General features: G+C 50.3%; 1 protein-coding gene across 17 annotated transcripts in view; it reads left to right on the top strand.

Annotated features, from left to right (window-relative positions):
• MYO18A (myosin XVIIIA) overlaps nucleotides 1-6,348 on the top strand; it is a 105,909-nt gene extending 99,561 nt beyond the window's left edge. For all 17 annotated transcript variants that reach the window (XM_063718066.1, XM_024234823.3, XM_063718067.1 and 14 more), the window contains one exon: nucleotides 4,954-6,348. In XM_063718066.1, coding sequence (XP_063574136.1) covers nucleotides 4,954-5,098 — 145 coding nt within the window. In that variant the 3' untranslated portion in view covers nucleotides 5,099-6,348. The remainder of the gene's footprint in view (nucleotides 1-4,953) is intronic.
• Nucleotides 6,349-23,265: the final 16,917 nt, after the last annotated feature.

Genomic DNA, 23,265 nt, shown 5'->3' with positions numbered 1-23,265 from the left:
CCACCCCGGCCACGCAGCTCTGCCTCGGCCGTGGATGAGCCTCCCAGCTCCAGCATCCGCTCCGTCAGCCGTCACTCCTACCTGGACCCAGACCTGGAGGCTGCCATCAATGAGGTCTTGAGCTACAAGCCTGTTCCATTCCAGCGGAGCAGCCTGGAGCTCGACTCCGAGGAGGATGACAGGAAGAGCATCCAAAGTGCCCGGAGCGCCCAACTGGACCCCCCGGAGCGAGCTGCCAGCATCCGCCGCTCCGCCTCTGCTGCTGATGTGTCCCGGTCCCGCAGCGGCCGGAAGAGCCGAAGCCGGCGAAGGAGCAGAAGGAGCAGCTCCAGCTCCAGCTCCAGCTCCAGCTCCGAAGCTTCCTCGGAGCACAAGAGGCGGAAGAAGGGGCGCTCTCGGAAGAGCAAGAAGTCTAAGTCGAGAAGAAAGAGAACGGAGACGGAGTCTGAGTCCTCCTCGTCGTCATCCAGCGGCTCGACCGTCTCCAGCCACAGCCGCTCCAGTGTGAAGAAGGGTCCAGCTGCAGAAAGTGAAGAAACTGGGCAGACGCACCGGCCGTCGAGGAAGGAGGAAAAGAAGCGCAAGAAAGAGGTGGACAGCCTGATGATGCGGTACCTGTACCGGCCCGAGAGCGACTAGCGCAGTAGGTGGCACCTGGCCTGGGTTCAGCATGGCGTGTCCCACCCAGTGTGAACTAACGTGCTCCCTGCCCCTCAGGCCGCCACCTTAGGGCCCACCCGCACTCCTCTCGGGCATGCCTGGCCTCGGAGAGCCTCCTGGCTGCCTTGATGAGCAGGGGCCAGCCAAGCTGGTCAGTCATCCTGAGCCCTGAGCCCCGTCAGCTGAACTCGCTGGTGATGTCATAGCTCCCACTTACAAGTCCTGACCCTGAACCAGGGACTGTCCTTCATACCTTCCACACTTTAGTCACTTATCCCTCACAGTAACTCCGTAACAAAGTTCTGATTAGCTCTGTTTCATAGAAGATGAAGCTGAGGCTTGGAGAGGTTAAGTCACTTGCCATGTGGTCACGCACAGCTGGGAAGGGTTGTTGCCAGGGTCTGAATGGGGTCTGCCCAACTCCAGCACTCTTGCCCTTACCTACTCCTCCAGGCAGCCAGTGCAGAGCACATGGGCATCATGTTTACTGTGTGTGCCCAGCAGCACCCATTCAGGAGCTTTCGTTCATGGCCCCAGCAGGCTGGGGCCAGGAAGGGTCCCAAGCTGATACCCCAGCTGTGGTTGGCGCACATCAGTGGCCCTAAGCTATTATTGGGCCTTTTGCTTAGCTCTCCCTCTCCTACCCCGCCCCCGCAAATCTACCTTCCTCTCTGGCATAGATTCAAGCCTAGGAGTACAAGGCTCCCAGGGCTACAGCCCACACAGCGCCACACCCTACAGCAGACCCAGGAGATGCCTGACTCCCTCCCCAGCCCTCCCACCAAAGGCCCACACATGGGCGTCACCTCGCTTCTACTCATCTTGTAAAGTTCTAATGAATAGAAATTAGCAGCTGCTGAGTGACAGCCTCCTCCTGGCTCTCCTGCCTCCCCCAGCTCTTCTCCCTGTGGGGAGGGAGATCTAGCAGTTAGGCCCTTTATGCCCACACCCCCACCGTGGAAGAAGGGCAGAGCCTGACTCATTGGAATCCCATTGTTGCCAGTTTCCCTGGTGGGTGGTGACATTTTAGATCACCCTGCTTATGTGAAGCTGTTTTTGGCATGCTGCCCTCCCAGGGCAAGCTTGCTGCTTCCCAGGAGGTACATCCCCCGAGTGCAGCCCCCTGGGGCACAGACATTTGTCTCCCAGATGCATGAACTAACACACCTGTCGCATGCTTGTGCTGCGGAGCGGCTGGACACCTAGGCTGACTGAATGGATTATACCAAACGGACTGATGTAAGACCTTTTAAGGAATGGAGCAAGTGGAATGGCTCAGCCCTTCTCTGTCACTTCCCCCATGCAGCAGATGGTTACTGGGTGCTCTGGGAGGAACAGGAAGCATCTCTGTTGTACTAAGGAACCAGTGTTGGCTCCATAGTAAGACAAGAGTCAGCTGAGCATGGTTATTCACACCTGTAATCCCAGCACTTTGGGAGGCTGAGGCAGACGGATCACCTGAGGTCAGGAGTTGAGACCAGCCTGGCCAAGATGGTGAAACCCCGTCTCTACTAAAAATACAAAAATTAGCCTGGCATGGTGGCGCATGCCTATAGTCCCAGCTACTTGGGAGGCAGAGGCAGGAGAATTGCTTGAACCCAGGAGGCTCGGAGGTTGCAATGAACCGAGATCGTACCACTGCACTCCAGCCTGGGGAGGGAGGACCTCAGTAGCGCTCAGCATCAACTGGCTTTGGGGTGGAGGCATGGGATGGAGCAGTCACTTAGCTTCCCATCTGGTGATGAGGACCAGCAAGAATTTGCAACAGGAATGCAGCTTCCATAGCAAAGTCAAGGGGAGGGGAGCTGCCGCCCTGGGCTTGCCTAGCAGGAATTAGCTTATGTACCAAATTGTTTGTGACAGCGCTGAGCAGGAGACACTGGCTTGTGGGGAGGAAGGCTTTTTTAAACAATTTGGTTAACATGTTCAAATTGCCAGCCCTGACTCTTGCCCTGGAGAGGAGGGCCTCAGCCTGCTGTTGACTCCCTGATGGCTGGAGCAGTGGAAGCCACTAAGAATGGCTAAAGATCACCCAAGCTACAGGCAAGGGCAATCTCGTGGGTCCGCAGCCCAAGGCAGAGAGAGACATGTTGTTTACCACCTCCCTGGCAGCTTCTGCCACTGCCCAGCGTCTTGATGAAACAGTATGGAAACATGGCTGTCAGTATGGAAACATGGCTGTCAGTATGGAAACAAGCCCACAGGAATGTGGGCTTGGGGACTGGAGCCCCCACCTTAAAAAGAGGTGAGGCAATGGAAAGGACCAGAGGGGCCCTGATTCAGCAATTTACAGCGCCTCGGAGCTTGCCAGCAGCACCTCATTTGCATCTGGATTCCAGCTCTGGCATCTGCCTCGCCCCCCTCTGCTCACAAAGTAACCCCACTGTCTTTCCACAAAGCCAGACACTCCTTAGCCTAACGGCAGACCCTAGCCCTGAGTGCCTAGAAATTCTATGTAAAAAATGAGAACCAAACCAGGCTCCCACTAATTTAGAATCCAAACAACCCCAAAGCTAAAATGACCCCAATTTTTTTCTATATTGCATAGTCATCAGTGAGCTTTAAAATTTTGTCCTAGAAACCCCCCAGAGTCCTTAAGTGCCTTTGGACTATCAAAGTAAGACTCATTTATGTTCAGTCTAGTTTGTATTCAATGTGTTTTGTGCTATCCTGATTCCTTTAAAAATGGTAATTCATTCATGAGAAATACGATAACTATTAACCAGACTGTCCCATTCCTGAACCATTTTGCATAATTGAACATGTATTCTATCAGCCTCTTCCTTTCCCCCAGGGATAGAGACTGACCTTTCTTTACATAACCCCTGGGCACTCGCCCAAGCCAGCAGGAGAATTCAGGTTTGGTCTTTTTTTTAATCTCAGGTCATCCAATCGAGTGGCAGGGTGAAGTTGTCCAAAGTCTTTGAGGTCTAAGAGTCCCAGATTCAAGTTTACATACTGGCTGTGTGGCCTTGGGGAAGATCCTTTCATCTCTTTGGACTGGCTTCCTCGTAATATTTCATAGGGTTATTGTGAAGAGTGAGATAGCCTATCTCACATGCCTAGGCCGTGTCTTACACATAGGAGTACTCAGTGACCAAATCTTGCCCTCTGCATCTCTCACTGCCACCTTGGGAAAAGCTAAGAAGGTGGTTCTTTCTGCAGAACGTTGACTCCTCTTTTGGTTTGGGAATAGAACTTTAAAAGGGCTAGTAAACAAAGGTCCCTTTTCAGCTTAAGTCAGAATTATAGGCAGCAGGGAACATGGAACTCCTGCTTGCCCAAGTTGGAACTCTAGGATCTGGAGGCAGGGCTGCAGCTCCAGGGACCACGCTGAGTGTGGGGCACCAGTAGGAGAGGAGCCACACTGGGCTGTGTTTTCTCCAGTGGTGTTGAAGCGAGAGTGCACTTGAACTGACGGAGGCAGTGGAGGCAGGAGGAGTGGGGGAAAGGTGGCCCCAAGGCTTTGGGAGAAAGAAAAGAGAAGGTGAATGGAGCTGTGAAATGAGGTCCCCTCTTCCCTGTTCAGTGCCGTGATCCTGCTCCATCCGGGGGAAGAGGCCTCTTCACATCTGGGATAGCTGGAGGCCTCCAGAGCCAGAGGCCTGATGAAGACTCTGAGTTATGTTATTGTACCAAGAAAGGGGCTTTTCCCCTTGGGCCACCCTAAAACAGGTCTTCACAGCCCCTCCTTCCTGAACCTCCATTTCTTGTTAGTAGATGATGGCATGGTCAAAGGTAAAAATTCTCACAGGCCTCAGGGAGCCATCATTAGGGGAAAGGGTTCAGATCTGGGAGTATTTGACAGGGAAAGCGCCTGCTTCTCAGAAGGAATCTTTCTAGGAATCACTCGTCTAAGAGAGCCCCTACCCTAGACAAGTTGTAATCACCAGACCTCCAGTCTCCAGGCTAATGTGGTTCGTGGACTGCCTGCTTCAGAGCCTTCTGGGGAAGGACTGAAAATGCAGAATTGCTGGGTTGTACCCAAGAGCCAGCGATTCAAGGTTTCTAAGAGGAAGGGCCCAGGAGCCTGCATCAGATTCTTATGTACGCTCAAGTCCGAGACTCACTGCTCTCAGCATCCCTTTCCTCGGAGTTTTAAAAGCTTCCAGAGTCTCCTTCCTCTTACCACTTTGAGTATCTTCTAAGTAAGCCAAGGAGGGTTTTTACTTAACAATGTTTGGCTTTTGGGGAGTGCTCTGACGCAGCTTTGTGGGCCTCCAGAACCAAAGTCATGGGTGCTTAATGGTAGGAATGTCATTTGTCCCTAACCGTATTCCTCTGTCCCTGCAGCCCCACTAACTACTGGAAGTCCCTTGCCCCTGATCGGTCAGATGATGAGCACGACCCTCTCAACAACACCTCCAGACCCCGATACTCCCACAGCTATCTGAGTGACAGCGACACAGAGGCCAAGCTGACGGAGACTAACGCATAGCCCAGGGGAGTGGTTTGCATCCCTCTCACCCCACGGCCTGTGGCTGCCTGGGCACCTCTCCCAGGAAGTGGTGGGGCACCGGTCTCCCCCACCCAACTGCTGATCTGCATGGGAAACACCCTGACCTCCTTCTGTCAGGGGGACTTTCCAGGCTATGGGTGTCTGATGTCTCCACGTGGAAGAGGTGGGGGAAAGAGGAGTTTCTGAAGAGAACTTTTTGCTCCTCTCTGTCTCAAAATGCCAGACTCTTGGCTTCTACCCTGGGTCACCGTTGGGCAGTGGCAGGTGGCCTGGCACTGCATGGAGCCAGCACGTTGACCTCCCTCTCAGCTCCCTGCTCAGGGACAGTGGACAGGTTGCCTACTGGGACACTCTAGGTTGCTGGGTCCATGGGGAGGATTGGGGGAGGAGAAGCAGTGCCTTCCCTCTCGTCTGGGGCGGGGACTCTCTCTTCTTGGTGCCTGCTGTCTTTCTACTTTTTAATTTAAATACCCAACCTCTCCATCACAGCTGCATCCCTGAGAGTGGGAGGGGGCTGCAGTGGTAGCTGGGGCTCCCAAGAACGACTCGGGAATGTCATCTCCATCTTCACCCTTCAGAGAGCAGTCCTTTCTCTGTGCAGCTGGAGATGCTGGTGAGGAGGGCCGGGTCCAGGTTCTTAAGAATGAGGTGGGGAGGGGCTCTCCGGTGCTGCTGGGCTGGGTTGAGCAAGCCTACGCAGACAAGTGTGTGTGTGGACCATCTGCACCTCCAGCCCCCACCCCACCCTCTTTGTCTCAGCGTGTTATGTGCAATGACCTATTTAAGATAAACCCATTCCAACTACAGCAGTTCAGGGCTGATCCAAGCACTGCCTCCCTCCTGCTCTGTCCAGGTGGTCTGGACCATAAACTCAACTTGAGAGGGAAGGCTTGGGGTTGAGGGCTTGTGATCAGAAAAACTGAAGATGGAAGTTTTGGCCGGTGCTCATTAGACATGAGTCCTCACTCTGTGTCCTGAGCCCATGTCATTCTTCTTCCAACCTCCCTGCCCCCACACACTTATCCCAGACACAACACCATGTGGTCTGGAGGTCCCAGCCCCCACCCTAAAAAGGTTATCCCTGAGAACACCAGACTTGGGAGCCCAAGGGCAGTGCCTGATGCTGCTCCCATCTGCCGCCCCACTTCTCTCCTGCGATTGGTTTGTACTCACTGGGCTGTGCTCTCCCGTTTACCTGATGTATGGAAATAAAGGCCCTTTTCCTCCTGGCTGTGCCAGTTTTCCTGCCTGTTCCTTCAGGCTCAGGTAAAGTCCGGATTGGTCCAGGGGGTGGTGGGCAGAGGCAGGATTCTGATGGGGACCGCGAGGGCATCACCCTGGTCTCTGGCCTGCTCCCCAGAGTGTCAGACCAGTGCCACTTAAAGAGCCTAGGCAGCTCATTTTGGGGCAGGCAGAGGTAGTGGAATGAGGGGATTGGCCGAGGAAGACACAAGCCCCACCTTTTATGTGAAGAGCCTAGGGACTGTGATTCAGGTTAGCAAGAGTAGCAGAGACTCCAAGCCTCATCCTCCCTGGCCTCCACAAGGGAATGTTGAGGTCCCTCTGATTGTTAAATCTCACCAATTACAGAGATTTCTCTTCTCTTGTCTTCTCTTCTCTTCCTCCTTCCTTCCCTCCCTCCCTCCCTCTCCCTCTCTCTCTCTTTCTTTCATTCTCTTTCTTTTTGGATTCAAGCCCTTCTCATTAGAACATTTTTTAAAAGCTTAATTTTGGCCATTTCAAAGGTGACTTTTTGGTCAAAACTTGGCAGAACTAGCTCGGGCCCACAGGGCAATGTGAATAGGTTGGGAGTGCTGTCTCTGCCCTGCTCAGTCCCTGTCTTCATGCCCCGCTCCATGCTTTGTTCCTTCATTGACAGCTAAGAGGCAGCTCGTGCAGAAAGGCAAGAAACAAATGACACCCCTCCTCCTCTTCTACCTTCTACCTTCTCATTCTGTAATGTGGCCAGTTACAATCCCTGAATGAATAAAGTAGTTTGGACAGATCGGTGGGAAAATACAGCAAACAGCCCAAGTGCCGAAGCTCTGGTAATGTCAGCCATCCAGAAAGAGTCCAAAAGGGAAGAAGGGAGAAAAGTCTGCCCCAAAATGAATGGGACAGAGTGTGAAGTGGATCCGTCTCGAACGGAGACTGCCCCCTCCATTGCCCCACAATAGAACAGAGAAGAGGATAAAGACAATAGTAAAAGGGAAGTTACTGTTTGTCTTTTGGAGACAGAGTCTTGCTATGTCGCCCAAGCTGGAATGTAGTGGCATGATCTCAGCTCACTGCAACCTCTACCTCCCGAGGTTCAAGCGATTCTCCTGCCTCAACCTCCTGAGTAGCTGGGACTTAACAGACGTGTACCACCACACCTGGCTAATTTTTGTATTTTTAATAGAGACGGGGTTTCGCCATGTTGGGCAGGCTGGTCTCAAACTCCTGACCTCAAGTGATCTGCCTGCCTCACCTCCCAAAGTGCTAGGAGTATAGGCGTGAGCCACTGTGCCTGGCCTAAGTTACATTTTTTTACAAAAAAAAAAAAAAAAAGCTGCTAGCTTATGTTCAGTTCTGTCACTCTCGTCTTTTATTCCTGTTTTCACATAACGTGGTACATTTTCTGTTTCTACTAGGAACTAGTGTGACAAACTCTCTGCCACCTTTAGATGAATTCCCAAATCTGTTCACTCATACTGAGTCAAGCCTCTGGTTAACTGGAAACTCCAACATCAACCTCCAATAACCCGGCCTGGGGTAAAAAGCTTTGTTCAAGTCAGAAAACATATTGATTTGCTTAACAGTTGAGAAATATTTCATGACTGCCTGCTGTGCCTAGGCCCCATTCTAGGTGCTGGTGATGGATAAGGTCCCTTCCTTCATAAAGTGGAGGGAGGTAGACACAAAATACATGCTGCACCTGCTAGTATGCGTAAGCTTAGAGTGGGTAGAGAGGAACACATCATAGTATCCATCCTCCAGGGGTTTGTGGATGAGGGCTGGAGCAGACCCATGTGGAAATAATTATGTAAGACCTAACAAGGACGAAGAAGTTACTTTGGACATATTATGGAGTGAGATACTCTCTTTGGCGGGGAGGATTGGGAAAGCCTCTAAAAGGAGCTGCTATTTTGACCGGGGCTTGAAAATAGCACTTCCACAGGTACAGTTGCTGAGAAAGGCATATTGAGAAGAAGAAGAGTTTAAGCAAAGGTCCTGGGGCAGGGAAAGAGAGGTGGTGGTAGAACATGCCACAGGCTGGCTGTGCATTGTCACATGACCAGTGCTTCTCCAAGTTTCAGCTGAGAAGGAGACAATTCCCTTGGCCCCAGAGGAGTCCAGGAGCCTTTAGGGCCACCAAAGCCCATCTTTATTTTGGGTGTACCTTGAAAGCTCTGCTGTTGACCTTACCTGTACGCTCATGGTACCTCTGGTCCTTAAGAGGTTGCAGAAGGCAAATCTGGCCCTTTGCCAGGCTCAAAGCCAGCCTGCTAGATCCTCCCTGTAACTGCAGATCCCCGGGATTGCTCTGACTCCTGAATAAGAGGCACGGGCAGGAACCAGTGCCCCTGTGGGACTCCCCATGGTGCCCAGTCTGTGCCCAGAAACGACAGTGGCAGGCAGTGACCCCTAAATGGTCTTCTTTTGTCTGTGTCTCCTTGCAGATTATCCCGGTTGTGTTTCCCCCATCTTCCACCCCCTTGCCTGGTGGCACAGACACTTAGCGATTTGCTCCTTAATTGTCCCCCAGCTAGGCTGCGCAGATGCCGCTCTTTAATCTCTCCTGATAAATGAATCGCGCCGCTCCTTTAATCATATGTTCATATCCAAGCCAATTTGAATCAATTTGGCAGGGAGCGTGTTGCAAGAGATGCCATGACTGCTGTTTCTCCCCCAGGGCCCTGGAGCAAGAGCGGCTGCTGTCCTTACCCTCAGCAAAGAGCCCAGGAGGCCCATCCAGGGAAAGGATCGCCTACCTGAATAGTGGGGACTTTTCAAAGTCATCTAATTCATTCCTGACCTCCAAGCAGGCCATGTGGGACTGGAGGCAGATGGATTCCCAAAGGCCTCGGAAGTGGGAGGGGATGAGTCCCTAGCCTGCCTTGGTCACTGAATGAAGGGCCCCATTATCATCCCTGGGAGAAAGTACTGCCTTAAATCTAACCCTAATCCCTTCTGTTCCCTGTTCATTTCCACTGCACCGGTTCTCTGGGAAGCTGGAACACTTCATCACCTTTTATATAGCAACACATTTCAGACAAGTCTATGATAATTTGTCCTTGCCTGCTTCTACTGGCGGCCACCCTGACTCCTTCCATCTTCCCCAGGACATATTTTCTAAAACCTCCAGCCTGGTGGGCAGTCTGACACATTCAGTAATGTACCAAGCTCTGCCACCTTTGAGGCTGCTGCCTTTTCACCTCCAGAGTGGTGCCCACATGCAGTAGTGAAAACAAAGCAAAAATAGACAAAACCTGCCAAACTGAGTTCTTCTGCATCTAGCACTGCGACCTTGGAGAAGGGGCTTAACCTGTCAGGCCTCAGTTTCCCCATCTGTGAAACAAGGTAGTATTGCTGGCAAGAACCTTCTGGCTTCTAAATTCAGAGCTCCTTACTGCAGCCAAAAGAATCTCCCACACCCTCCCCCTTCATCCCCCCTAGTGAGGGACTGACAGTTGATGCCAATGGGGCTGCAAGATCCGGGTGCTGTGGAAGAAACGTTGTGCATGGTCTGTCGGGAGTTAGTTTCCATTCAGACACTTGGCTGAACCTCAGGGTCCTCTCATTTCCTCTTCTTCTCTAGCCCACTCTGCCAGTCCAGGCTTGTGCCCTACCAATCACTGGGAAACCGAGAGCTCGTTAGCATATTAATATATATTTGCATATCCACTGTTCTTTGGCGCACGTGGCCCTCTGGTCCCGCCCCTGCCTGGAGGTTCTTTATGCACTTCCCAGAAGCCACTCCCCTTAAAAGAAATGGGTTTTCAAGCCGCTGACGGGCAGCCCATCTGCTTTGCCCTTTTAATGATTACGGCGGCATTAGGACCGGTCTACTCTCCCAGCAACCCAGAAATACTGTTTCCCACCCTTTTAAGGGCCCTTGGAACTCTTTGGCCTGAGTTGAGGCCCAGAGCCAGTGACTGGGACTGAGAGGCCCCTTCCTACCCTGTCAGTAGTGAGAGGAGGGTAATAAGACCAACAATTGGCCGGGTGCGGTGGCTCATGCCTGTAATCCCAGTACTTTCGGGAGGCCAAGGAGGGTGGATCACCTGAGGTCAGGAGTTCGAGACCAGCCTGGCCAACATGGTGAAACCCCGTCTCAACTAAAAAAAATACAAAAATTAGCCGGGCATGGTGGTAGGTGCCTGTAATCCCAGCTACTTGGGGGGCCGAGGCAGGAGAATCGCTTGAACCCGGGAGGCAGAGGTTGCAGTGAGCCAAGATCGTGCCATTGCACTCTGGCCTGGGGGACAAGAGCGAGACTTCATCTCAAAAAAAAAAAAAAAAAAAAAGGACCAACAACAGTTCCCATTTGTTGAGCACTTACTGTGGTGACCCCAGCGCTTACGCACTTTGCCCTACAAAATCTCATTTCACCTCCATCACAACTCTGTGAAGACGTCATCCTGGAAAGAAAACTGAGGCTGAGGGGTGATGTCATCTTTCTAAGCAGAGTCCTCAACTTGCTTCCAGCAGCTGGCCAGGCGTCTCCTAACTATTCTGGCCTTGGCAGAGGATGCAGTGAGAGGCAAGAAAGCAAAGAATCACTACCGTGGTCCTCATCTCAAATCGAGTGTGCTTGGCATTCGCCAAATCCTGGCCTCAGAAAGGAAACGCTTCTTGGCAATTTGGGGGGAAAATATCTACTTCACATTTGCGTCGCTCTTCACAATTTTCAGAGCATCCCCCATATATTATCACATTTTCACTTCACTCCCACTGTGCCAGCAATATGAATAACAGTTCCACATCGCTCAGAATGCATATTTTAAGCTATATTCACTTCAGTCTAATTTCATTACAGTACAACAACAATCCAGACCATTCCCTGCTATTTGATCTGGAAGGAAAGATTTCCAGAGCAGTAGCCATTTTGGAGTTAACAGGGATGCTGGATGTGTTTAGAAGGAATTGTACAGAGAAATTGAGTCTTCTGTAGTGTGAGCCCCAGAGATGGGTCCTAAACATAAGGGAGATTCCAAAAAGAGTGTGTGCTTTGCAACTGAAGTCAGTCACATAAATCCCCCAGTGGAATACTTATATGTGCAGATAGAATTTGCTGTAGATATCAAAAGTCAATGACAGTTTTACAAAAAAAGAAAATTCAAAAAGGATATTACGTTTTGACACTATCCAACCAAATTATATTTGAAGTGGCTTAAGAGTCAAAGAGTTTTCACATTTTAATAAATTTTTATATGTTTTGTGCCACATCTATGATCTGACTAGATTAGGAAAAGCAGCAAATGGATTTGGGAAAGAGAGGACACTAGGGAATTTGAAAATGGAAATTAAAAAAAAAAAAAAAAGGAGTTAAGGCTGAGGTGGGTGGATCACCTGGGGTCAGGAGTTCGAGACCAGCCTGGCCAAGATGGTGAAACCCCCTCTCTACTAAAAATACAAAAATTAGGCCGGGCACGGTGGCTCACGCCTGTAATCCCAGCACTTTGGGAGGCTGAGGCGGGTGGATCACAAGGTCAGGAGATCGAGACCATCCTGGCTAACACGGTGAAACCCCATCTCTACTAAAAAAATACAAAAAATTAGCCAGGCGTGGTGGCGGGCGCCTGTAGTCCCAGCTACTCAGGAGGCTGAGGCAGGAGAATGGCATGAACCCAGGAGGCGGAGCTTGCAATGAGTGGAGATCGCGCCACTGCACTCCAGCCTGGGCGACAGAGCGAGACTCCGTCTCAAAAAAAAAAAAAAATTAGCCGGGTGTGTTGGCGGGAACGTGTAATCCCAGCTACTTGGGAGGCTGAGGCAGAAGAATCATTTGAATCTGGAAGGCAGAGGTTGCAGTGAGCCGAGATCATGCCATTGCACTCCAGCCTGGGCGACGGGTGAGACTCTGTCTCAACAAGAAAAAAAGGAGTTTAAAAAAATCTCTGTATGGGGAAGATATAGCCAATAGCTTCGGAAACATTAGGACTTTGAAAGACCGGTGAGTGACAGGCAGCCAGGCAAATATAAAATTGTATGTGATGAAAGAGGTCTCATGGCTCATCTTAACCCTGGGGCCTGGCATCAATTGCAGGTTGGCACCCTTGCTTAAGGACTGCTGGGGGACTACTGTCCAAGGAAGAGTGACCCTAGTGAGTGCACTCCCTGGAAGGTTCTGCCCTGGAAGCACGGGTCTTATGGCCTGCCTTTGTGGGTTCCGGAGCACAGCTGTGGGAGCTACTGTTTCTGGTGGAAACATACTCAGCCACTGGGCAGGTTTTAATAGTAGAAAGGAGCTTCTTGTCCCAGGAACTGACAAAATAAGCCTAGAGAACCAACTAGAAAGTGAGGCAGTCTTACAGCTCTGTTAATGGATTCCTAAGGTTACATACAGACATGACAAAAGTAGAAGGGAAAACACAGATCAATAAATAAATATTAGAAGGGACCTCTGAAAACTGTAAGTAGTTTTACCTGGGGATGTAGGGTCATAGATGAAGTAGCTGTGCTTTCAATACCAAGTTTTCATACAATTTTTTAAAGTCAGTACAGATGTGTGTAGCAACACCAAAGAAGGCCCCAAATTGTCATATTAGCATGATTATAAGAGTCACTTCTTTCCCAACATTTCATATACAGAAATCATAGCAGGCGGGTGGGCGGGGGGGGTAAACCGTGTGGCAAAGCTGCTTAGAAACTGCTTAGATCCCTCGCTCAGGGAAAGCCATTCTTAAAGCAGCAGGCTTCTCTTGGCATGGCTGAGAGGGAAGCTGGAAGAGGAACAGATTGGAGGGTGGAACATGAACAGGGTATTTAGGGGAGGCGAGCAGGGCAGATGAGACAAAAGCATCTAGACCAAGCCCTCCCACGCAGCCGGGAGCCCTGCAGGTGATCGGTTTAGGTGAGGCTGTTTTTGTTAAAGGGGCTGGCAGTGGGGCTGGGATGAGGAGAAGCCAAGAGTTGAGAAGGTCATTTAGGATATTCGTGTCATAGTGATATACTTTTTTTTTTTTTTTTTTTTAAGATCTGCAAGTGGGGGACATGGCTCACTGGCCAGACTTTGTGCCTGGCTGGTAGATTTGTGCTTCTAATACATGGTTCCATCTAAGAAGGTGTAGCCCCTTAGGGAAGTATTGTTGCCGAGTTGAGTGACCAGTGAGTTTCTCTGAGAAACTGGAAAATGTGGGATCCCTAGTAAAAGGAGAAGCCCGGGGGTTGAGGCATCCTGGCAGATCTGGGAGGAGCAAGTCCCCTGGGGTGTGGGTGTGATCTCCCTCTCCCTCCCCACCCCCACTCCTTGCTCCCCAGTAGAAATCAGCTACAAATCTCAGCTTGTTGGGAACAGATGGCCTTGGCTGACGAATAAACCACCGCAGGCTGCTCCACCTGTTCTCGGGCTGGAATAATCAGCTCGAGACAAACATCAGCGCTGAAATAACTCATGGCAGCGGGTGATGCGCAAGCACTGATTCCAAAAATCTCTTAAACAGCCCCCCTCCAACTCTCTCCCCTCCCCAGCCCCTAGAGGCCATGGGGGAAGGTAATGGAGCACAGAAGACAGAGCCCCAAACTGAGCAGGAGGCCGGAGCTAGTAGTGCCACCGGCGGAAATGGGTGGAGGACAGGGCTGAGATGTGCGGCAGGGTGGGGGCATCCACTTCGGTGGTGCAGGAAATTATTTCTCAGGAGCACGTGGAGAACAGGGGCATTCCTGTGTTGGTCCATGGGCCAAGGCTGAGACTCAACAAGTCCAGGATGGTAGATACCTGAGCATTTAGGATTCATTTGATTTGTTCATTAAAGGAGTGATCGGCAAGTAGAGTCAAGCCACTGGGGAATCTCTCAGCAGCTCACGCAGTTCTGGCAGCAACCACTGGGGTCTTCTCCCGCTCCCTCTGTCGATGGGTGTCTGGGTGCCCACAGTTGTACAGATTTGTGTTCAGCCTCCCCCGATCCACGATGAAGTCAGCTGGGCTAACGTTCCCTGGCACTAGCAGATGAGCCCATCGGAGGAGTGACAGTGCAGGGAAGCAGTGGTGATGGGCAGTGGGGGATGCCAACTGAGATGGGGGTCTGAATCCCTGTGGAGCTGGTCAGGGGAGGGCAGGGAGACAGAGAAGAAGCTGATTGTTTGCATTGGTTGCCTCAGGCAGCTGGCACCCTCAGCCTGGCCTCCAGGCCTGGTACACAAAGCATGGGGACTCCAGAGGCTCTGTGGGCTTACAGCAAAGCAGCTTGCAGAGCCCTGCAAACCCCAAGTTGCATCTCTAAGTGCCAGTTATTCTTTCCCCACGTGGCCCTGTGCTGCCCAGGGCCCAGGACATTGGAGACTGAGCCCTCCCCTCTTATTTAGGGTCCTGCAAACCTGTTCTCCAAGCTGGTTCTGCCCACAGAGTCGCCGAGGTGGTGCCTGTCCTCCTAAGTGGCTGGCTCTGAGGTTCTCACCCCTGGCTGTTTTGGTTTATATACAAAAAGTTTTAACATAATAGTATAATGAATGAACCTGTTGATATGGTTTGGCTGTGTCCCCACCCAAATCTCATCTTGAATTGTAGTTCCCATAATCCCCATGTGTTGTGGGAGGGACCTGGTGGGAGGTAATTGAATCATGGATGCGGTTACCCCCATGCTGTTCTTGTGATAGTGAGTGAGTTCTCATGAGATCTGATGGTTTTTTGTTTGTTTGTTTGTTTTCCTGGAGTCTCGCTCTGTCGCCCCAGGCTGGAGTGCAGTGTTGAGATCTCGGTTCACTGCAAGCTCCGCCTCCCAGGTTCATGCCATTCTCCGCCTCAGCCTCCCAAGTAGCTGGGGCTACAGGCACCCGCCACCGTGCCTGGCTAATATTTTGTATTTTTAGTAGAGACGGGGTTTCACCATGGTCTCGATCTCCTGACCTCGTGATCCGCCCGCCTCGGCCTCCCAAAGTGCTGGGATTACAGGTGTGAGCCACTGCGCCCGGCCGAGATCTGATGGTTTTGTAAGGGGCTTTTCCACTCTTCACTCTGCACTCATTCTCTCTCCTGCCGCCCTGTGAAGAGATGCCATCCATCATGATCGTAAGTTTCCTGAGGCCTTCCCCAGTCATGCGGAACTGTGAGTCAATTAAACCTTTCTTTATAAATTACCCAGTCTCGGATATTTCTTCATAGCAGTGTGAGACTGGACTAATACACCTGTTTACCCATCAAGCAGCTTCAACAGTTATCACACCTCAGGAGGCTGAGATGGGAGGATTCCTTGAGCCCAGGAGCTCAAATTCAGCCTGGGAAACACAGTGAAACTCCTGTATCTTAAAAAATATATATAATTTGATTTTTTTTTTTTTGAGACGGAGTCTCATTCTGTTGCCCAGGCTGGAGCACAGTGGCACGATCTCAGCTCTCTGCAGCCTCTGCCTCCCAGGTTCAAGTGATTCTCCTGCCTCAGCCTCCTGAGTAGCTGGGATTACAAGTGCATGCCACCACGCCCAGCTAATTTTTGTATTTTTTTTAGTTGAGATGGGGTTTCACCATGTTGGCCAGGCTGGTCTCGAACTCCTGACTTCAGGCAATCCACCTGCCTTGGCCTCCCAAAGTGCTGGGATTACAGGCGTGAGCCACCACGCCTGGCCTTAATTTAATTTAAAATAAGAAAAATTAAAACAGTTATCAACAGGGAATCTTGCTTCGTTGGCAACCCTCCCCACTTCCCCATTCTCTTCACTGTATTATTTTGAAGCTGACAGACATGATGTCATTTCACCAGGAAATAGTTTAGTATTCCTCAAAGAAAAGAAAATGAGGCCAGGCACGGTGACTTACATCTGTAATCCCAGCAGTTTGGAAGACCAAGGCAAGCAGATCACTTGAGCCCAGGAGTTTGAGACCAGCCTGGGCAACATAGGGAGACCCCATCTCTACAAAAAATAAAAATAATTAGCTAGGTTGAGGTAGAAGGATCACTTGAGCCTGGGAGGTCAAGGCTGCGGTGACCTGTGATAGCACCATTGCACTTCAGCACTTCGGCCTGGGCAACAGAGTGAGAGGATGTCTCGAAAAGAAAAAAGAAAAGAAAAGAAAAGAATAGAAAAGGACTTTTTTTTTTTTTAGATGGAGTCTCGCTCTGTCACCAGGCTGGAGTGCAGTGGCATGATCTCGGCTCACTGCAACCTCTGCCTCCTGGGTTCAAGCGAGCCTCCTGCCTCGGCCTCCTAAGTATCTGGGACTATAGGCGTGTGCCACCATGCCCAGCTAATTCTTTGTATTTTTTAGTAGAGATGGGGTTTCACCATGTTGGCCAGGATAGTCTCCATCTCTTGACCTCGTGATCCACTCCCCTCGGCCTCCCAAAGTGCTGGGATTACAGGCATGAGCCACTGCGCCTGGCCGACTTTTTTCTTTTTTTTAAATAGAGACAAGATCTTGCTCTTTTGTCCTGGCTGGAGGGCAATGGCATGATCATAGCTCACTGCAGCCTCAAACGCCCGGCCTCAAGTGATCCTCTCACCTTGGCCACACAAAGCACTGGGATTACAGATATGCGACATCACACCCAGCCAGAAAATGACTCTTTAAAAAACGTAATCACAATACTCTTATCACACCTAAAAAATGATCAACAATTCCTTAACACAAAACATCCAGTCAATGTTTAAACTTCCCTGATTTTATTTTTATATATATATATATATATATTTTTTTTTTTTTTTTTTTTTTTTTTTTTTTTGAGACGGAGTCTTGCTCTTTCACCCAGGCTGGAGCTCAGTGGCGCGATCTCGGCTCACTGCAACCTCCGCCTCCTGGGTTCACGCCATTCTCCTGCCTCAGCCTCCTGAGTAGCTGGGACTACAGGCGCCCGCCACCACGCCCGGCTAATTTTTTGTATTTTTAGTAGAGACCGGGTTTCACCGTGTTAGCCAGGATGGTCTTGATCTCCTGACCTTGTGATCCGTCCGCCTCGGCCTCCCAAAGTGCTGGGATTACAGGCGTGAGCTACCGCGCCCGGCCTATATTTTTGTTATGCATTTTATAATATATATTTTTTAAATGGTCTGTTTAAACTAGGATCCAAATAAAATTGAAGAGCTTTTTAAAAAATATGGTGCCTAGGGCCTTCTCCCTGGGTGATTCTAATTTAATTGGTCTTGGGTGGGTCCCAAGCATCATCTTTTTTAAAGCTCCCCAGGTGGTTATAATGCGCAGCCAGGGTTGAGAAATGCTCTGCCTTTCCCCCTACCAGCTTCCGGCCAACTCCTCCATGTTCATGCCATTAAATACTTCTCCCCGTTTCTGACCAGCTAATCAGGCAGCTCCCAGAGCCGCTCAGATCAGGTGAGGGCTGCCCATCTTCTCCAGGTTCCTCTTTCAAGGTGGGTGCTAACTCTCTGTGGACACAGCATTCCCTTTCCCTACAGATTCTCATAGCATGTGCACCTGTTCCTATTTCTTCCTCCTCTAATATACCTGGTGCTTGTTCCTGCCTTGCAAGCGTAGCAGATTTTTTTTTTTTTTTTTTTTTTTGCGTGAAAATAGCAAAATTCCTGCCTCAGGAAAAAGTGAGAACTTCCCTGGGGGCTGTACTCACTTGGCTGCTCCAATGCCTCAGTGCTGTGCTGGAGCTGAGCACGGGGCCTGCTGGGGGGCTTGGCAGCAGATGTAAGGGAACCCGGGAATTCGAGTGGGACTTGAACCTGGCACATGTCGGGGAATCTAAGAAACTTTTCTCTCCTGAAGATGCTGGCCCCAGGAGCATTTTGGAGAGTGATGCCCACGTCCTTAGCTCTGTGCCTCTGCTCGCAGCTGTGAGCCTGCCTTCCCACGGCTGCTGTTTCCATTCTCCAGCCCCCTACCCCTTCACGCCACTTGCCTTTTGGACTTGTTCCTCTCTCCCATGCCACCCCCACTCCATGCCTCACTGAATGTTGGTGAAACAAATCTAATCTAAAATAATGAACAATCAACTACCCCGACGCTTGGGGGCAGGCTGGGCAGGGGCTGGGGGAAGGGGTAGGAGCTGAATCATTTATGAAGCTGAGTAAAGATGCAGATGAGCAGTGCTAACTAGGAAGCCCAGAGCTGGGCTTATTCATTATTCAAAGTTATGTAAATGTCATAGGTCCTGCCTGTTAGAATCCCACCCCTTGCCTCTGTGGCTCCTTCAGGGCTGACAGATCCAGCCCACCTTGGGCCTCCCCCATTCTCCCTAACCCGGGTGCCTGCATTAGCCCTGCCTTAGGCCCAGATATTTATTTCAGACCCTACCGCCAGGGTAATAAAAATCTTAGACCCCCCTTTCTAGCCAGCGGTCGTCCAAAAGTTTTGAGGGGAGGCCCTGGCCTTCAGACGAGCCTCTACAGGCCCAAATAGCAGAGCTTCTAATTTTTTAAAAAGATTTCCAAGGAAAAAATATACGTATGATCATCTACATGTTTTAGTACCTCACGAATCTACCTAATGGGATGGATTTCCTGAAGTCTAACTTTAATCCCTCTTGCTGCACTAACAGCCCACCACTTAAAAAACCAAATTCTCTTTCATCACCCTTCTGAGAAGAAAATGCAGGCATGGAGTTACTTTGTAGCTGACTGTCTCCAAACTGACTCGGCCATGTTGCCTCCTTTGACCTTTCTAGATAGTTGACCCTCCTTCCTGGGTTCACTCACATTCCTTAAGCTCTAAAACCCACTCTGGGGTGCCAAACTCTGCTGGGGTCTAAACTTGTACTGAGGATAGTATACACCTCCTCCTCTCCCCACCACAATCCCTGACTGGTACCCCATGATCGCCTGGGTCTTAGAACTCAAATTACTTTGCCCTGACTCTCCTCCCTCTTTGCCAGTCTTTCCCGATTTCCCCACCATCTCCTCATCTTTCGGCGAGGCTGAAATGAAAAATTGGGTCAGAGTCACGAAGGCATCGATTGCCTCTGCTCTCCCTTCTTTCCTGGCCTGGCTTTCTTTCCTCCCGCCCCCAATCTATTTTCAGCCTGCCTCTGCTTTCCTCAGTCTGCTTGCCAACCAGGCCAGCCTCTTTCTCTTCGTTGCCCTTATCTCTCCCCTGCAGCCTGTGCAGACCCCAGCTGCCCTTCCAGAGGTCTCTTCTTGCCTGCCCGATTGATTTTGATTTTCTTCCATCCTGAAGATCTGTACGGCCTGCCTGAAAGGGGATGCCTGGCCACGCTCAGGCAGAAGGGAAGCAGAGAGAGAATACTGGTTGATCTGCTTTGGAAAATCCTTCGATATAACTGAAACCCTCAAGTTGTCCTGGGACCCCTTCTACAATGACTTTTGCTTTCCTCTAGGCCCAGAGACTATTCCCAACATCTCCTCTACTATCCCACCCCATCCCACCTAAGAATGGCTGGTTTCCTCCCACTTGGGCACTCTGGGCCCATTTCCTTTGGCTTTAGGGGTGCGTGGCATCCTTGGAGGTCCTGACCTGCCTTCGTGGTCTGCACATTGCCAGTCTCTTCTTTCCCAGCTTCTTGTCTGTCTCCTTTCTTGGCTGGCCCAATCCATCCCCCCACACCCATCCTCCCCCACTCACCGCCCTGCCCCCTCCCGCTGTTTCCTGGGTTCATCTAGAGAGGCCTCCACCAGCTGAGGCAGGGCTTGGGAGCAGCCCCCACTCGTCCTTTCTCAGCCTCTGGGAGACACTGGTCCATCCTTTAGCTGTCACCAACAAGCTGAATAAGGCTGGATATTTTGGAAGGGGAGCTGCAGCTGGCTGGGGGAGGGGGTGGCACTGAGAGAAGCCAGAGGGAACTGCAGGCAGCTGTGAGGTGAGAGGGGGCATTCCGAGCATCTTAGCTTCCCAACTTTCTCTGCTTGGGTGCTGGTGGGATCTTATTCCGGTCCTTCTCTGTGTCTCATTTGTCTGTCTCCACCAGTGATAACACAATACCTTGCTTTACAACTCATCACATTCTTTCACCTGCGTCCGAAGGCCTGCATGGCTCACTCCTTCTCCTTCAAGTCTGCTCAAAGGCCCTCCTCTGTGAGTCCTCCTCTGACCACCCACCTGAAAGGTCAGACCCTCCCCCAGCAGTCCCTGCCACCTCCTCATCACCTGCCTCTGTTTTGTCCCCAAAGCATTTATCACCTTCTAATTTATAATTACTTACGTGATTGCCTATGTGTCTCCTTCTCACTGGACTGTAAGCTTCGTAAGAATGAGATTTTTTTTTAGGCCGGGCACTGTGGCTCACGCCTATAATCCCAGCACTTTGGGAGGCCAAGGCAGGTGGATCACTTGAGGCCAGGAGTTCAAGACCAGCCTGGCCAACATAGGGAAACCCCGTCTCTACTAAAAAAAAAAAAAATTAGCCAGGCGTGGTGGCACATGCCTGTAATCCCAGCTACTCAGGAGGCTGAGACAGGAGAATCACTTGAATCAAGGAGGTGGAGGTTACAGCGAGCTGAGATCTCACCACTACACTCCAGCCTGGGCAACAGAGTGAGACTGTGTCTCAAAAAAAAAAAAAGAATGAGTTTTTTTTTTTTTAACTGTGGTCAAAAACACATAATGAAATTGACCATCTTAACCACTTTTAAGTGTACAGCTAAGTGACATTAAGTACATTCACATTGTTGTGCAGCCAATCTACAGAACTCCTTTCATCTTGCAAAACTGAAAATCTGTACCCATTAAACAAATCCCCATTTCCTCCTCCTCCCAGATCCTGGCAACCGCTATTTACTTTCTGTCTGTATGACTCTGACTACTCTAGATACCTCATATGTATGAAGTGAAATAATACCACTTGTGTTTTTGCGACTGGCTTATTTCACTTAGCATAATGTCCTCAAGTTTCATCCATGTGGTGGCATGTATCAGAATTCCCTTTATTTATTTATTTGTTTATTTATTTATTTTAGACAGGGTCTTGCTCTGCCGCTCAGCTCACTGCAACCTCCACCTCCCAGGTTCAATTGATTCTCATGCCTCAGCCTCCCGAGTAGCTGGAATTACAGGCTTGTGCCACCACACCTGGCTAATTTTTTTTTTTTTTTTTTTTTGAGACAGGGTCTCGCTCTGTTGCCAGGCTGGAGTGCAGTGGCACAATCTTGGCTCACTGCAACCTCTGCCTCCTGGGTTCAAGAATTCTTCTGCCTTAGCCTCCCGAGTAGCTGGGACTACAGGCACTCACCACCACACCTGGCTAATTTTTGTATTTTTAGTAGAGACAGGGTTTCACCATGTTGGCCAGGATGGTCTCGATCTCTTGACTTCCTGATCTGTCTGCCTCAGCCTCCCAAAGTGCTGGGATTACAGGCGTGAGCCACTGCACCCTGCCTAATTGTTGTATTTTTAGTAGAGACAGGGTTTTGCCATGATGGCCAAGCTGGTCTCCAACTCCTGGACTCAAGTGACCCACCTGCCCTCGGCCTCCCAAAGTGCTGTGATTACAGGTGTGAGCCACCATGCCCAGCCAGAATTCCCTTTATTTCTAAGGCTTAATAACATTACATTGTATGTACATACCACATATTGTTTATCCATTCATCCATCCATGGATGCCTCAGTTGTTTCTACCTCTTGGCCATCGTGAATAATGCTGCTCTAAACAGGGGTGTATAAATAACTCTTTGAGATCCTGTTTTCAGTTCTTTTGGGCATATACCAGAAGTGTAATTGCTGGATCATATGGTAATTCTATTTTTAATTTTTTGAGGAACAACCATGCTGTTTTAGAACAGGGATTTTTATCTGTTTTGTTCACTGATGCATCTACGGTGCCTCACATAGTGCCTGACACATAATAGAGGCTCACTCAGTATTTGTGTTTTGAACAAATGCATGAATGAATGATCTTATTTGATCCTCAAACACCCCTGTGGAGCTGGGCGGCATTATTATTCCCATTTACAGATGTAATACTCTCATTTTACGGAGGCTGAGGTTCAGGGAACCATCTGAGATCACACAAAAAGCAGACTTGGCGTGGGGTTGACAGGCTTGCCTGGCTTTTTTTTTTTTTTTTTTTTTTGATACTGAATCTCGTTCTGTCACCTAGGCTGGAGTACAGTGGTGCAATCTCGGCTCACTGCAACCTCTGCCTCCCAGGTTCAAGTAATTCTCCTGCCCCAGCCTCCTGAGTAGCTGGGGCTACAGGCTCCCGCCACCATGCCCGACTGATTTTTGTATTTTTAGTAGTGACGGGGTTTCGCCACATCGGCCAGGCTGGTCTCGAACTGCTGACCTCAGGTGATCTGCCCCCCTCAGCCTCCCAAAGTGTTGGGATGACAGGCATGAGCCACGGCGCCCGGCCTTGGCTGGCTTTTATAACTCACTGGAGAATCAGTGCTAATACATGTGCCTAGGACCTTAAGGACTCAGGCAGTTGAGGAGCCATTTCCTCTGTGTTGTATTTCCTTTGGGGGTATTTGTGCTGTCATTCTCACTGCCTGTGCCTCCCCACTCTGTGACTCCCCCTAACACATCCGCCCCGCCCAGTCCCAGTTTTTCTCTCTAGAGCATTTTAACTCCTGTTCTGGGGTTGAACTGGCCCAATGTGGAGATCCTCCAGGTGGGTTTCATCTGAGTGCATCCAGACTTGCTCGAGCCCCTGTTTTCACCCCTCACCCCTCCACCCACCCTGGGGTGGTTATAAGCCTGTTCCCTTCCAAAGCAATTAGTGCAAGGAGGCCAGCCGACTCGGTGCTAATGCTGTTTCATTAAGTGGGAGCAATCCTAATGATAATAAAATGGCACATTTAACATTCAAACATTGAACAGGGTTTCTAAGCGAGTGTGTCTCTCTCTTTCTTTCTGGTATAACAGCTCCATCTTCATAAGGACCTGACAATACACCTTAATGAGAGACTGGGGAGCTGAGCATCTTCACACAACCAGAGAAGGGGTTAGGAGGAGACAAAGAATCCAGAGAAAGGGGGTGCAGCGCATTGAGGGGATAAAGACTCCAGGGGTTCCTGGGTTAATGGATTCTGTGGTGCTAATTAGAGCCTGGAAGAAACGAGGTCACACAGAAAAGAAAGCCCGCTACAGACTT

This window comes from Pongo abelii, chromosome 19 (assembly GCF_028885655.2).
Source record: "Pongo abelii isolate AG06213 chromosome 19, NHGRI_mPonAbe1-v2.0_pri, whole genome shotgun sequence".
Taxonomy (NCBI): domain Eukaryota; kingdom Metazoa; phylum Chordata; class Mammalia; order Primates; family Hominidae; genus Pongo; species Pongo abelii.
Note: the sequence above shows the minus strand (reverse complement) of the source record. Positions and strands in the feature narration are given on the sequence as shown.